The 16,996-nt window shown below is 32.8% G+C and overlaps 2 protein-coding genes and 1 pseudogene across 3 annotated transcripts in view; 2 read left to right on the top strand and 1 right to left on the bottom strand.

Moving 5' to 3' along the window:
• Positions 1–16,996, bottom strand: part of LOC145977256 (uncharacterized) — a 62,330-nt gene that overhangs the window by 11,890 nt on the left and 33,444 nt on the right. The window lies entirely within an intron of this gene.
• LOC145977470 (uncharacterized) lies at positions 9,411–11,124 on the top strand. Its single transcript, XM_083109514.1, has 3 exons — positions 9,411–9,456; positions 10,351–10,503; positions 10,612–11,124. The coding sequence occupies exons 1-3, from the start codon at positions 9,432–9,434 to the stop codon at positions 10,962–10,964; spliced, it is 531 nt and encodes a 176-aa protein (XP_082965640.1). The 5' UTR covers positions 9,411–9,431; the 3' UTR covers positions 10,965–11,124.
• Positions 14,979–16,672, top strand: LOC145977249 (uncharacterized; annotated as a pseudogene). Its single transcript, XR_014440468.1, has 4 exons — positions 14,979–15,364; positions 15,470–15,818; positions 15,899–16,172; positions 16,263–16,672. The product of XR_014440468.1 is annotated as an uncharacterized LOC145977249 (transcript).

Genomic DNA, 16,996 nt, shown 5'->3' with positions numbered 1-16,996 from the left:
TTGTTCTGTTTTGGAAAGATTTATAATTTCCTATAAATATTAAATGTATATGTGTGTTGTGTGTATATGAATTTTATTTTATATTTTGGCTACTGAGAATCGTTCCGAAACTCGCTTTGACGATGCTCCTGTATGTACTGATCAACGTTCCAAATTGTAGCAGCAGAGAGAAACCTGAGAGCGGCCATTAGCCTCGACGGGCACATTCCCGATGCTTAACGTGCCACCTGAGAAAGTGGACACGAACTATGTCCGTTAGGCCCATACATAGTTCCGTCCTATAAGTTCTGCTCCAATCCTCTTCCCTTTTCACAATCCACTCCCCATACCATATTTTATCTGAAGGCGGCTTTATCGCCAGAAATAAATTCTGGCCTTAACGGGACTTGAACCCGCGACTCTTCATATGGCAAGCAAGAGTCTTGCTGGCTCAGCCACACGCTGCCACACGTTTTGTCTCATCGGCTGCATCTTGTGTTCGGGGTCGGATGCCTGCTCCGCGTGGGAGTCGCCCTTTGCAGCATGACAGGGAGTATCCTGGGCTCCCAAATTCCTCTCTCCCGTCTCGTGAGCGACTTGCTCCTTCGCCTCCTCCTCCTTCTCGACTTTACTCTCGGGTGCTGGCTCCCCCCCACCCGAGAGGGATAATTTTTTGACGAGTGGGTCTATGCCTCCTCTCTCTTCCTGTTCCTCTGACCTTCTTAATTCTTTTCTTAAAACTTCTTCTGAATTTAAACAAAAATTTACTAAATTGAGAACCAAGCCTCAGGATTATAATAATAATAATGAGGCCTCACGCCCGCCCTCTCGTTCGTCTGTATTGGGGTCCTCTTCGAGGGCTGGTGCTTCCTCTCCGGATTCTTCCTCCTCCCCCTTATTTTGTCCTAATGGCAGGACCCCCTCGATTTCTGGTAACGGGGTGGGCGTTGATGCGGCGCCTGACCTTCCGCCTTTTCTTTTGCTGATTCAACGCTTCTTGGGCCTTGAGTCGTCGCAGTTGGGCGTGCTCCTTCGACTGGTTTGTGTGTTGATAGAGAAGCTCGAACCTATACTTAGAATGCTAGGTATTCATGATACTGTGGGTGGCCTTGTTGATCAATTTCTAGTGACTCCTCTGATCGGGCTTTCTTCCCATGGTCCCTCCTATAATGACTGATTTTACTCCCTATAATTGTTCGGCCTCTTCATCCTTGGCCATTCACCAATGGAATTGTCGTTCCATTTTGAGTAAATCTGACGTGGCCTTGGTCCTCTTCGACGAATACGACGTCTTGGCTCTCTCTGAGACATGGTTGACTGCTGATTCTCGCTTTGCTCTCCGAAATTTTATTACTTTTCGTAAAGACTCAGCCTCTCGTTTTGGAGGAGGCCTCATTTTGGCTGTTCGCCCCTCTTTATCTTATTCTTATATTGACAACAGTATCTCCTTTGAAGGCAGACTCGATAGCCTTCTAGGCTATCGAGACAGGCTATTTCTATTCATTTTGATAATTACGATTTAATTATTATTTCTATTTATAGATATCCTAGCGGTTCCCTTTCTTTGGAAGAATACAATGCCCTTTTCGCTTTCTGTCTCTCTTTTACTAATGTTTTTTGTAATGTTATTTTACTAATGTTATTGGCGACTTTAATGCGCATCATAGTGAATGGGGCAGCGAACGTTCAGACAACGAAGGTGAGCTTTTGCTCTTTTCAGCTGTTGAAGCCTCCTTCACCTGCATTAATAATGGTTCTCCTACCTTTTTAACACGTCCTGGGCAGAGGACCTCGGCGATTGACCTTACTGTTATTTCTTCCTCTATTATTGGCCTTTGTGAATGGGCAATTCTTGATGACACCTTCCTCAGTGATCACTATCCTACCGCAACTCTTTTTAATCGCACTCCTACAAGGAGGAGCTTCTTTTCTCACAAAGTCAGCCATTCAAAGTTGCTAGATGAACTATTCGTTAAAAATTTTTTCTCTTTGTTAGATTCGCTGAGGGAGTCTTTGAATGACCCTTGCTAAATCCTGACCAGAAGTACCTTTGCTTCACAGAACATCTTCTTCGCCAGTGGCCTTTCAATCCCGAGAAACCTCGTTCATCGAGACGACGTTCTCCTCGAGAAGGAAAAAGATTTTCCCCGCCGGTCCCTTGGTGGAATAACACTTGTCAACAGGCGGTGAACGCTAGACGTGGTCTTCTTTCTATTCTCAAAAAATATCCTACCTTCTCTAACTATCTCGCCTTTAAAAAACAAGAAGCGATTACTAGAAGAATTTTGAGAGCGGAGAAGCGTTAAGGACTGGAAGGAATTTTGCACTAGGCTCAACCCGAACACCCCCATCTCCCATTTATGGCGATTTATTAAACGTTTCAGATCCCGCCAATTTGAAGATCCCATTATTCCCCCTTCCTCTAATCTTCATCCCTCACACTCCGTTCTAAACTCCATCAATTCTCTTTGTTCTTCATCTGTTTTTCATCGTGTTTTCTCGTCGATCGATGATTTTCCTCATGCAAAATATTTGATTATCCTTTCTCTATCCAAGAATTAATCTCGGTTATCCGCAATTTAAAAATCCGTACTTCTCCTGGACTTGATAGAATAGATAATAGAATGCTCTCTCTTTTACCGGAAGAGTATCTATTGATTTTACTTGATATTCTTAATTCTGTTTTTGATTCCGGTTTTTTTCCAAGCACTTGGTGACACTCCTTAATATTTCTTATTCCCAAGTCTTCTCCTGGTAAACTCCGCCCTATTTCCCTAACCTCCTGTCTCCTTAATGTCCTCGAAAGACTTATTTTATATCGCCTAGGTTGGTGGGTGGAATCTTCTCTTATCCTTCCTCCTTTCTAATTTGGTTTTCGCAAAAGAGCCTCATGCCTTGATAATCTGGGCATATTAACTACTGAAATCCATTATGGATTTATTTCTAAACAATCAACGGTCTGCCTGTTTCTCGATATTCAGGGTGCATTTGACAATGTCATCCCCTCTATTTTGACCTTTCAACTTATTGACTTGGGCCTTCCGCCTAAACTCTGTTGGTTTGTTTATCAGTTGACGTGTCCCAGAGAGTTGCAGTTTGTCGTGAATGGAGACCAGACGGAGTCTTTTCTCTCACAAGGGTGTTCCTCAGGGTTCGATTTTGAGTCCGTTGCTTTTCAATCTCTATTTGTCAAAATGTGGATCCGCCTTGTCTGGAGGCTGTCGAATAGTGCAATTTGCGGACGACATCGCTCTACATAGGCGTTCTCCTGATATTGAGCCTTCTCTATTGTCACTTGAGCGGTCTGCGGGAGTTCTTTCGGCCTTTTTATTTGAGAGGGGCCTGATGGTTTCCCCCTCTAAATCGGCCCTCATGATCTTCACAAAAAAAAGAATTAATCCTGTGAACTGCTCCATTCTTTTAGAGAATATTAATATTTATCCTGTGCCTTCTGTCAGGTTTTTGGGGATTCTTCTCGACCCCCGCCTCACCGGCCATCTTCATGCTAAATACGTCATCAATAAATGTAGAAAACTCACCAATATAATAAAATTTTTGAGGGGGGTCTGGTGGAGCTCTAATCCTAAAACCCTGTTGGATATATATAAGGTCAGGGGAACCTCAGATTATGCTTCTTTTCTTTTTCCGTTCCACAACAAGTCTCACGGAATGCTTTGAGCGTGTGTCACGTAGGGCCTTAAGGTACTGTATTGGACTTAGGCGTTCTACACCATGTAATATAGTATGTGCGGAATCTTGTGTCGGTCCCGCCCGTTTTAGATCGGATCTTCTGGCTCAAAAATTTTTATTTAAATCTCTTGCTACTAGACCTAATATTTTAATAGATAATCTCCAAAGTCTTCATTTTTCTCATTTTGAGACTGGTTTTCGCACTGATTTGCTTGGTAGATTTCCTCTCTATCGTGCCTATCACTTCGCGAAGGATTATAGATCTAGAATCGCGGCTTTTACCAGGATACCATTATTTCTGTTCTCTTACGAAACTTCCTCTTTCGTTCCGAGAGTCGATTACACCCCCCCACATGTCGTTGATCAAATCACTTCAGCAGCTTTTCCTCAGCTTGTTTTTCTCTCTTATTTTTCGTATCTTATCGGGGACAGAAGCTCCTTTTTCACAGATGCATCTAAAACTGACTCGTTCCCGCATTTAGGCGCAGCTTATTATTCTCCTGATATACCGATACAGAAGAAGTATAAGCTTGATGGCTGCTTCTCTATTTTTTCGGCTGAATGCATTGCCATTATTTGCGCTATCGATTGTATCTTGGAAAGGGGCATCAAAAGGGCCTCGATATTTACTGATTCCCGCAGTGTAGTGGAGACTGTGTCTAATGGTTTGTTGGACAGAGATCTTTCATATCTTATATTAGTATTGAAAAACAAGCTGAGGTCAGCTTTTTTACAGAGTCTCGACATCGCTCTTGTCTAGATCCCTTCCCATGTGGGTATTCTCGGTAATGCGACGGCGGATTTCCTGGCGGGGGAGGCTGCTCAAAATGGAAAAGCAATCGACTATCTCCCTCCCCATATTGACTTTTACTCAATCGCACGGGAAAAACACCATGGTACGGTCGAGAAATATTTGCTTGCCCAATCAGAGATTCGAGGCGCGCAGTATTTCGGTCTCTACCCGGCTTTCGCGAGGCGACCCTGGTTTGATAGACTTAATCTTAGTCGAATGGAAATAACAACTGTATGTAGAATCCGATCTAACCATTATAATTTAAATTACAACCTCCACAGATGTGGTCTTATCGGACGACCTGACTGTTCCTGTGGCTCATCCCGACAAGACATTCAACATATCCTGTGGTCCTGTCCATTAAGGACTAAGGAATCACCGGACGCAACTGACGCGCTCGCTTGAGAGAGCCCTGGGTACCCCCCCTCCTTTCAGTATTTTTGAACTTTTAAAAAATCCTTCTGTTAAAATCGTAAACCCTGTTTTAACCTTTCTCCATAAGACTGAAGTGCTTGTATAGTTTGGCCATTCACACTCTGGCTGGATGAACTGTGCTTTCCATTTATTGGAACTTTGAACGCAATGAAGATATCTGGTAGCATGGGCAAAGATTAACACTGCCCAGTGCCACAACGGAAGAAGAAGAAGAAGAAGAAGAAAAAGTTTTGTCTCATCAACGATGAGCAAATCATGCGGCAGTAAGCACGAGAACTAATAAAGATATACTTATTTTTCCATTTTATTATAAATAAAATAGAATTATTATGAACAAAATAGCTATAATTATAATTACTATTATATATGGTAATTACAATTACTATTTATATTATTAATGTTCAGAGTTGGGAAGTAACGCGTTACTTGTAACGTCGTTACCGTTACCGTTACTTTTTTTCGGTAACGATCGTTACTTTTTTCTGTCTGTAACGGTAACAGTAACGTCGTTACATTTTTACAGTAACGGTAACGAATTTAACCGTTACTGTTATCGTTTCTTTAATTTTGTAATCCTGGATATTATCCCCTTAGTAATTGAAAAATCTATTCCTATTACAAAACAGTGCAAATATTTTGGAAAATTATATACATGCATGATGTTTTTCTCTGTATTCATAAATCTAAAATTTCTAAATTACAATGAAAAATTGAATATGAAGAACATCAATGATGGAATAATTTATAATTATCGAATATATAAAAGTAATAATTATATTTTAAAATCAATTATAATAAATACTATAAAATAATAATTATATTTTAAAATAAATTAATTTAATTTTTGTATTATAAAAAGTAACGAATCGTTACTTTCTTAGTAACGGTAACGGTAACGAGTTACTTTTCAAAATTAGTAACGAGAAACGGTAACGAGTTACTTTTTTGAAGAAACGTTCTCAACTCTGTTAATGTTATTATATAACTATCCCTAAAAAAACTAACCTTTTCAAAAAAAGATAAAAAAAGACGCCAAGTTCACGCGAGCAAGTGGAAAAATATTAGCCAAAATGTTATACAAAAAATTTATTTTAATTTTCCACATTTGTTTTAATATATTCTACAAAAATTAATGATATCAAAAAATTGCGCCAACTGAAAATAAAATCTTACATATTATTTTATTACAAAAATAATATCAAAAAATTGCGTCAACTAAAAATAAAAATCTACAAAAATATTTTAACCAGAAAAAAGTTATACAAAATAATTGTTTTAATTCTTTATAAAAATAATAATATTAAAAAGTTATACTAACTGAATAAAAATTTATACTATAAAATTTCTTTTTTTATTTGCCATATTAAAAGAAAAAATATCTCATAAATAGCAATATAATATTTATTATAATAAATGTATATTTATTAACAGGCAAAAATTACATGTAACACATAAAATTGAATCTTAAATTATTTATTATTTTTTGTTTTTTTTCTTTTTATAATATTATCCTTTCTTGGGCATGAAATGCACGGCTCCTTTATATTTTATTGCTTATATAATAAATAATTTAAAATTCAATTTTGTCATATGTAATGTTTGCCTATTTTTATTCATTTTAAAATATTTGAAATAATGTGTTAATAAAAAAAATTGGGAAAAAAGATACGTCGGGAATCGAACCATGATTCCTTGGTTCCGACCGCTATCGTCTTATTCACCTAGCTACGCTTAACTTTACGTTTATGTGTTATTCCACGGCCTTATAAGGTGCTCGCGAAACTTTAAATACTTTTTTCTTGAAAACGATTGAGTAGTGCGTCTTACTACTTTAAATTAGTTATGTATTAAGTACTACACACTCACACAAAGTTTCTTTAAAATCGATGACCCGGATGTCGTGTACTCTCTTTGTTAGATTTAGTGTTAAGTCAATCTCGATTTTTGCACGATTTGGTTTCAATTTTAATTGATTTTAACTTTTCAATGTCAATCTATCTGAAATTAATTTCAATTTTAATCTCGACATGACTTTAATTTTTTAGTGGCAATATATTTTTATTCCATCTCAAAGTATTTAGCAAATTTCTTTAATTACATATATATTGTAATATGTTCCTAAGAATTGATTTAGACTGGATAATAGGTACTAAAACATTAAAAAAAACACTCAATAAATATGTTAATTTTTTTATATTATATTTTATATTTTTATATTTTTTTATGTTGCCCAAAGTTTATTAACGTCATGAAATCCTGTCCTTCCCAAATTACGTGCAACGCGCGAAAGATCGCAAGACCTCGTGCCTGCCGCCGCACGAGTCCACGAGATATTCATCGTTGGTGAGACCAGAAAGAAGAATGAGAGGTGTCACGGCCCGCTTTTAGGTGATTTCTGAAAGCGATACGCCCTCTGTGGACCTTAAAAATGTGCACCTAAACTACGAAGCCAAGGTGCACAAATGTTCTCAGAGGATAACATATAAGATGCACAATTTCTGGTTCTATTCCGTGCTATGTGCACAAAATGTCGGTAGCACCAGTGCTGTATAGCAAGGTGCTTACGTATATCAAACAAATTTTAATATAAATGAAAAATGACGAATTTGCGATCCTCTCTCTCTCTCTCTCTCTCTCTATATATATATATATATATATATATATATATATATATATACAGGGTGGCCCATTTTAATCCATCCAGTTGAATATCTCGAAAACCAAGCCCGGGAGAGAAAAATGTTTCAGACAAAAGTTGTATGGTTTCGAGGGGGCCATAAGATGGTACCATTGGTTTGACCTAGAAGAGTCATTTGAAGGTCACGTGAAGGTCACATTAATTTTTTTAAATGGAACACTCTATATATTTTTGCACATTCTTGTAGCTGATCTCGAGAGCTTTCCAAAACACTATAATTAAGTACCTTTTCGTTAAGTACTTTTTGAGTTATGAGGCTTGAAATAATTTCTTAATTTTACATAAACCGTAAAATATCTTGTAAAATATTCATTTTTCGATTATCTTACCTTAATACTTTTACGTACAAAATAATGAGAGGAATCAATTGGTGTAAAGAAAACATATAGTTGTTTTTAAGAAAAAATATGTAATTTGCAATTAACAATTCCATATTTTTTCTTAAAAACAATTATGTGTTTTCTTTACACCAATTGATTCCTCTCATTATTTTGTACATAAAAGTATTAAGGTAAGATAATCGAAAAATGAATATTTTACAAGATATTTTATGGTTTATGTAAAATTAAGAAATTATTTCAAGCCTCATAACTCAAAAAGTACTTAACGCAAAGATACTTAATTATAGTGTTTTGGAAAGCTCTCGAGATAAGCTACAAGAATGTGCAAAAATATATAGGGTGTTCCATTTAAAAAAATTGAAGTGACCTTCACGTGACCTTCAAATGACTCTTCAAGGTCAAACCAATGGTACCATCTTATGGCCCCCTCGAAACCATACAACTTTTGTCTGAAACATTTTTCTCTCCCGGGCTTGGTTTTCGAGATATTCGACTGGATGGATTAAAATGGGCCACCCTGTACACACACACACACACGCACACGCACACGCACGCACACGCACGCACACGCACACACACACACAATATATATATATATACATTTTTTTTTATATGTCAATGAGCAGCGACATATTTTTTAAGAATAATCATATGTTTTTTTTACATCAGGGTTGGTCAAAATTAGGTTTTTTTTAAAAAAAAACTAAACATTCAGTTTTTTTCGTTTAAAACATATTTTAAATGCCCTAGACATGTTTTAAACAGTATTAAAAAAAATCATGTTTAAAATTAAAGAAAAAACGTTTTAAATATAGATTTATTTATATTTTACATGTTAAGATATATATATATATATATATATATATATATATATATATATCTTAATATGTAAAACTGACGCTTCTACATATCATAGTACCGTCTAATATCGAATTTTTACATATACAGAAATAACTACGAATAATTACGATATATTGCATTATATTTATATTGGCGCCATTTATAGAAGCGCCAAGTATCAACACAATACTTTTAGCGCTTGTACTTGCCAAAGCTACGTATAGAGCGCGCTCTTTTGTTTATTCTTTTGTTAATTCTTCAGTTTTTCTTCTGCGTAATAACAGCACGTGCAGTAATCTCATTGTTCGTATATTTCGTAATACATTAAAACGTGTTCAAATGTGTATGAAAAGATTTTCAGATTCGAAAGAGTTTGTATCTTATATTGTTATAATATAAGGCAAAATTTTATATATACCATAAAAACATGATTGGTAGACGACAAGATGCAATTTGGCAACATTTTACCAAATTAAAAGAAAACAATAAACCAATAAGAGCCAAATGTAAACATTGTAAGAAAGAAATGTGTTCTCTAGTAGCACGAATGAAGTTGCATATACATAAATGCAATTCTATAAATATAAATAAAGACGAAATATGTGATCAATTGGAATTGGACGATATCGATTATAATAATGAATCATTAGAAGTGATGAATCAAACAGAAAAACAAAATTGTAAGTATATACATATACGACATTGCATTATAAAATGAAATAATAATATTACATATTATAGTTATTGTAAAAATAAGTTATATACACATACATACATGTACACACGTTTAAAATTTATCATTTTATAAAGTATAGCAATTATTTTATTTGTTAATTAATATAATATTAATTCGTTCTAATATTAATATTAATTTATTATAATATTAATTTTATTTATTCTCTAAAATATTATTTGAAAATTCTCTGAAATATTTTTTTAGTAATTAGTAAAGAAAAATGATTGTCTAAATAATAATAAATAAACCAATAGTAAGAAAAATAATAATAAATAAGTGCAACAATTAATTTATTGATAATAAAACTTGATTAATAATGAATTTATTAAAACAGCAAATTGCAGAATTGTGTATTATTATATTAATCTCTCTGATTACATTTTTCTCATTTTTGCACATATGTATATTGTTTTCATAGAGAATAATATATTATTATTAAATATATTTCTTTATGCTTTTCATGTTTTTATTACTTTACTGTTAGAAAAATTTTATCAAGTAATGTAATAGAATTATAATATATTTAATGTGTTATTAATTAATTTATAAAATGTGTGTTAATATATTACACATTGCACAATTACATATATTATAAATAATTTTATGAAAATATTTGCATTTCTTTTCATATTTTGCATTTTTTTTATATTTATATAAATTTTATATATTTTTTTATCAAGTATATCTACTAAAAACTAAAACAATCCTATTTTTAATTATATTGCTAAGATACCAACTTATTTTATTAAATGTTTTATTTTGTATACATAAATTCTCTAACATTAGCTGGAAAATGTTAATAATAAAATTTAAAATGCATATTTTAATTCCATTACAGGCTCACAAAATAAACGAATTAAAGTTACTGATCCTGTAGAAAATATCGCACGATCTTCAGTATCATCTTCAATATCATCATCACTTTCAACTTCTTCAGAAATATCAAATTCTAAATTGGATTCTTTTATAAAAAAAACTACAAAAATGAAAAGTAAAAATATTGACCTCCAAATTGCAAAATTTATATATAGTACAAATTCATCATTTCGACATGTAGAACACAAAGAATTTAAAAAAATGATTAATCTTTTACGTCCAGGTTACAAGCCACCATCTCGTCATGAAATTGCTAACGAATTATTAAATGAGGTTTATTTTTCCGTGAGACAAAATATTGAAAAAGATTTAAAAGGTAAAATAGTATCTATGGTAATGGATGGCTGGAGTAATCTTCACGTTGAACCAATTATTTGTGTCTCAGTAACCGATATATCAGAAGGAAATATTCATTTAATTGATACAATTGATACAGCAGAAAATAGATATACTGCAGATTATTTACTAGATTTAGCTGTTACAGCAATCAAAAGTTGCCAAAAATTTGGTTGTTTTGTTAAAAGTTTCGTAACCGACAATGCAAGTAATATGACTAAAATGAGAAAACAACTCTGACAGCGCGAAGATTTAGGCATGCCAGATATAATAACATATGGTTGTTCTGCACATATTCTAAATTTATTGGGAAAAGATATAGATGTGCCAGGTTTAAAAGATGACATAAAAAAAATAATAAAGTATTTCAAATATACTCATTTTCCAGCGGCTAAATATAAACAGGCAGGTGGCACTTCTCTTAATTTACCTATAGATGTCCGCTGGAATACTTTATCTGATTGTTTTGAATCATATTTAAAAAATTGGCATATTCTTGTCAAAGTATGTACAGAAAACTGTATATCAATTGATACAGAAATATATGCCAAAGTTCAAAATATTGATTTAAAAAACAAAGTAGAAAAATATTTATTTAAATTGCAGAAAATTTCAAGTGCGTTGGATAAAGCTCAAAATGAAACATGTACTATTGCAGAAGTTACTGAAATATGGATAGATTTATTGCAAAGTGTCGAAAAAGAAAACTTTACTATTTTTGAAATAGATTGTTTTAAAACTCGCTTTAATATGGCAATGACATCATTCCATTATTTAGCAAATTTATTAGATCATCGTTACAGAGGTCAAAAATTAAGTCAAAATCAAGTGGAGAAAGCATTAGAGTATGCAGCTGCATATCATCCTGAAGCAATGCCGTTTATAATCTTATATCAAGCACAAAGTTCACCATTTAGAAAATATTTATTTTTAACTCAAAATATGAACAATGTCCATTCAGTGTCATGGTGGTGTGCTCTTCGAAACAGCATAAATGATGCTATGTTTGATTTATCTATGCAACTGCATACAGCTGTTGCATCCTCTGCAGGTATTGAAAGATTATTTTCTACTTTCGGCTTAGTACACAGTAAAATACGGAATAGGCTAGGAATAGAAAAAGCGTCCCAACTGGTATCTATTATGAGAACTTTAAATTCAAACAATATAATTCTAAATGATGATTAGAAATAATATTTATTTTAATGTAAATGTTATTTTAATTTTATCAATATATGATAGTTTATATAATGTATATATATGTATATGAAATATATATCAATGTTTTTAACATACATATGTGAAATAATTTTTATTACAATATACATGTATATTAAAATTATTTAATAACTTAATTACATGCTTTAAAAATATATTTAAATAAAACACATTTTTAAAAAATCATGTTTAAAACACTTGTTTTAAATATGTTTAAAACACTTGTTTTAACTATGTTTAAAACAAAATTGTATTTAATTTGATGTAATGTTTAAAACATGTTTTAAACATTTGTTTCAAATATAAATGTTTAAAACGTAACAACCCTGCTTTACATTAACTGATTTCTCTTATTATTCTATGCATAAAATTATTAAAGTAAAATAATTGAAAAATGAACATTTTATCAGATATTTTATAATTTATATAAAATTATGTCAACTTAAAGAATCAAATATCTCGTTAACTATTCAATTTTTGACTATCCTATCTTTATAACTTTTTACACGGAATATTGCGAGGAATCGATTTATATAAAAAAATTAGGATGGTTCCATTAAAAAATATGAAGATAATCTTGAAATCTCTGAAACGCTTCCACTTACGAAAACAATATTACTAGCATATCATGGTCCTTTTAATCGTACAATTTTCGTAATTACAATTTTTTCATATCTGTAAAAATAGCGTAGATATTTCAAGTGAGCAGTTATATATATATATGTGTGTGTGTGTGTGTGTGTGTGTAGCGTATATGGGAGTTATGTGAGCAAGTGAGAAGGTAATAAGAGAGAGCGAAATGGCAATAAGAGCGAGCGAGATAGCAATAGCACGAGCAACGAAGACTCGGAAATCGAGTCTTTCTTGCAGCCTGGCATACTATTTCTCTCTCGCTCGCTCCTATTACTATCTCGCTCGCTTCTGTTATTGTTTCACTCGCTCTTACGTACTCGTATACTGTCATGCTCATCTCGTTATCAAATCTGCCGCCGGCAAGCGGCCGATGACAAATTGTGACAAATAAATAAATTAATTATTTTAAGATATATTTATAAAGGTATGCAAGTAATTTTAATGGAATAATGAAAATTTTGCGATTAAAATAACATCAAACACGGTATCAATCGGATAAATGTAGTTAAATATATAATCAAAATTTTTATTATCAGACCAATTAAAAATTATCCGATTTACGTCGTGTTTGATATCATTGTAATCGCAAAAATCTCAATAATTCATTAAAATAACTTTCAAAGGGATAAAATAAAAAATAGGAGTCAGTTTTTATTTTATAAGATGTTTACATTCGCGAGGAAGCCGAGTCCGCTTATCTTTACGACCTGTCAAGTGCGAGAGCGACAGCGGAACCGCGAGTCAAGAGCGAGCGAAATGACCTATCATCAAAGAATTCCGAAGTCTCTTACAATCAGCTTCTTCACTTCCTCTATCCATTCGCAATTTACGAGATTATAAAGTAAAAACTGAAACTTTTATTTTTTATTTTATCGATATGAAAGTAATTTTAATGAATTATTGAGATTTTTGCGATTACAATGATATCAAACACGACGTAAATCGAATAATTTTTAATTGGTCTGATAATAAAAATTTTGATTATATATTTAACTACATTTATCCGATTGATACCGTGTTTGATGTTATTTTAATCGCAAAATTTTCATTATTCCATTAAAATTACTCGCATACCCTTATAAATATATCTTAAAATGGTTAACTTATTTATTTGTCACAATTTGTCCGCTTGCCAGCGGCAGATTTGATAACGAGATGAGCATGACAGTATATGAGTACGTAAGGGCGAGTGAAACAATAACAGAAGCGAGCGAGATAGTAATAGGAGCGAGCGAGAGAGAAATAGTATGCCAGGCTGCAAGAAAGACTCGATTTCCGAGTCTTCGTTGCTCGTGCTATTGCTATCTCGCTCGCTCTTATTGCCATTTCGCTCTCTCTTATTACCTTCTCACTTGCTCACATAACTCCCATATACGCTACACACACACACACACACACATATATATATATAACTGCTTACTTGAAATATCTACGCTATTTTTACAGATATGAAAAAATTGTAATTACGAAAATTGTACGATTAAAAGGACCATGATATGCTAGTAATATTGTTTTCGTAAGTGGAAGCGTTTCAGAGATTTCAAGATTATCTTCATATTTTTTAATGGAACCATCCTAATTTTTTTATATAAATCGATTCCTCGCAATATTCCGTGTAAAAAGTTATAAAGATAGGATAGTCAAAAATTGAATAGTTAACGAGATATTTGATTCTTTAAGTTGACATAATTTTATATAAATTATAAAATATCTGATAAAATGTTCATTTTTCAATTATTTTACTTTAATAATTTTATGCATAGAATAATAAGAGGAATCAGTTAATGTAAAGAAAACATATGATTGTTCTTAAAAAATATGTCGCTGCTCATTGCACATATAAAAAAAAAAAATATATATATATATATATATATATATATATATATATATATATATATATATATAGAGAGAGAGAGAGAGAGAGAGAGAGAGGATCGCAAATTCGTCATTTTTCATTTATATTAAAATTTGTTTGATATACGTAAGCACCTTGCTATACATGCACTGGTGCTACCGACATTTTGTGCACATAGCACGGAATAGAACCAGAAATTGTGCACCTTATATGTTACCCTCTGAGAACATTCGTGCACCTTGGCTTCGTAGTTTAGGTGCACGTTTTTAAGGTCCACAGAGGGCGTATCGCTTTCAGGGATCACCTAAAAGCGGGCCGAGAGAGCGGCTCGAGCCTCGGCCAAGAGCACACGTACGTTTTTGTGTCCGAGAGTTTTGGTTTTTACGTGGTTAGTGTGGGTCCACAACCTTGCTTTAAGTGACGAAAGCTTTAAGCCGTAATCCGTATGCTTTAAGTCGCAAGATACAACCTTAAAGACAATAGTCCACAATATTTATACGTCTAATTCCATAACGTATAATGCATAATGTTTATTTTCTCGTAGATAGGTAAGTGTGTGCTTTCCTTAACCTTATTTACATTACGAAGGAATAATGCCGCAAATAATAAAATACAACAAACGAAAACGTTTATTTATCCTTGCGTGTGTTGGAAATATATTTATATTTGAACTCTATTTATATTTAAAGCGACTAAAAAAATTCAGTGGTCGGCGTTGGTGGGTGCACCCTTTAATTCTGGAGCGTGGGCAACTGGGAGCGTATGAGACTGTTTTTTTGAGATACAAACATACAGATCATGAAAAGTTTTTCCGATTTACGCGACTCACAGTTGAACAATTTGAAGAACTTTTAACAATCATCACAGATGATATTCAAAAACATAGTTATAGAGAGTTTTTAACTCCAGAATTTCGTTTAGCCATCACACTTAGGTATGTTGTATTCCATTTGTGACTACTTTTTTTGTATTATTTTGTTTTATTATTTTGTATTATTTTGTTTTTCATTTTGTTATTAAATTGTATATTGGTTTGTAGTTACTTAGCATCTGGCAATAGCATTGTTAGTTTATCAAACTATTGGAAGATAGGCAAGTCTACTGCATATGAGGTGATTCGAGAGACATGTGAAGCTATATGGAAGTGTTTGAAGGGTACTCATTAGGACCACCTTCCACGATAGAATGGAAACGCATAGCAGATGGATACTGGTCAAGATGGAATTTACCAAACTGTTGTGGAGCTTTAGATGGGAAGCATATCAGATTACAATGTCCACCAAAATGTGGCTCCCAATTCTTCAATTATAAGCAATATTTTAGCTTTGTATTGATGGCACTCTGTGACAGCAAATATTGCTTTACATGGATGGAAGTAGGAAACTATGGTACGTTGTAATATAGTATAAAAATGACCTTTCTTTCTTAATTTGATTGTTTCTTATTAATAACTTCAACATTTTTTTAGGATCTCTTCCAGACAGCAGTATTTTCAGTTCCTCTGCATTTGGTATAGCCATGGAGGAAGGGTCTCTTAATTTCCCAGATCCAGAACGGTTGCCTGGTAGTAATGTGTTTATTCCCTACTTTCTTGTTGGCGATGAAGCATTCCCATTACGCACCGACTTAATGAGACCATATCCAAGAAGAAATCTCCTAAGCGAGGCACATCGAATTTTTAATTACAGGCTATCTCGTGGAAGACTCACAATCGAGAATGCCTTTGGAATTTTGACATCAAGGTATTTCCATTAACATAATAGTATTGACAATGAACTATTATATAAAGACAAGTAACTCAATCATATTTATTTTTATTTTAATTCTAATAGGTGGCGAGTTTTACGCACCACTTTGGCTCACCATCCTCATAATAGTGAAAGCATTATTCTTGCCACAGTGTGTCTTCATAACTTTATTATGAAAAGAGAAGAACACCTGCAGGGATTCAAACAATATTGCCCACCTTCATATGTGGATCACGAAGATGACAGTTATAATATAGTACCTGGTGAATGGCGGAGAGATCCTTTCTGTAACTACCTCCAGAATATTGGTCGATTAGGAGCAAACAGAGGTGCATTAGTTGCAACTCATCAGAGAGACACAATCGCAGAATATTTTTTGAGTGAGGAAGGGAAAGTGCCTTGGCAGTGGCAAACTATTTACAGAGGTTTTGATATAAATATGCCTTAGTTTCATTTGTAATAAAAAACAGTAAATAATATTTTATCATTATTATATTATAATAATTTATTATATATATATATATATATATATATATATATATATATATATATATAGTTTATTTATAATGTATATTATAATTATTACATTATAATATAATATAATAATTATTATTATTATAACTAGCATTTTTTTTTCTAAAACAATTTCAATATCTTTTATTAAATATATATATATTTTAAAAATTTGTATAATAAACTTTGAAAAAAATTGTACAATAAAACATTGAAAAAAGTTTTATTTTTTATTTTATGACTGTAACACATTTTCCCTTAAACTATAACATTACAATACTTGTAGACATATTTTTATACTATTA

The sequence above is a fragment of the Camponotus vicinus genome, unplaced genomic scaffold (assembly GCF_025532165.1).
Source record: "Camponotus vicinus isolate PSW18456_S1 unplaced genomic scaffold, iyCamVici1.0 SCAF_9, whole genome shotgun sequence".
NCBI classification, from domain to species: Eukaryota; Metazoa; Arthropoda; class Insecta; order Hymenoptera; family Formicidae; genus Camponotus; species Camponotus vicinus.
Note: the sequence above shows the minus strand (reverse complement) of the source record. Positions and strands in the feature narration are given on the sequence as shown.

What these genes read in the sequence shown, in the direction of transcription:
- LOC145977470 (XM_083109514.1), top strand. Translation starts at nt 9,432, where the DNA reads ATGAATCAAACAGAAAAACAAAATT. An exon ending in TCAAACAGAAAAACAAAATT is followed by an intron (nt 9,457 to 10,350) that starts GTAAGTATATAC and finishes ATTCCATTACAG; the next exon opens with GCTCACAAAATAAACGAATT. An exon ending in AAAAACTACAAAAATGAAAA is followed by an intron (nt 10,504 to 10,611) that starts GTAAAAATATTG and finishes TTTTACGTCCAG; the next exon opens with GTTACAAGCCACCATCTCGT.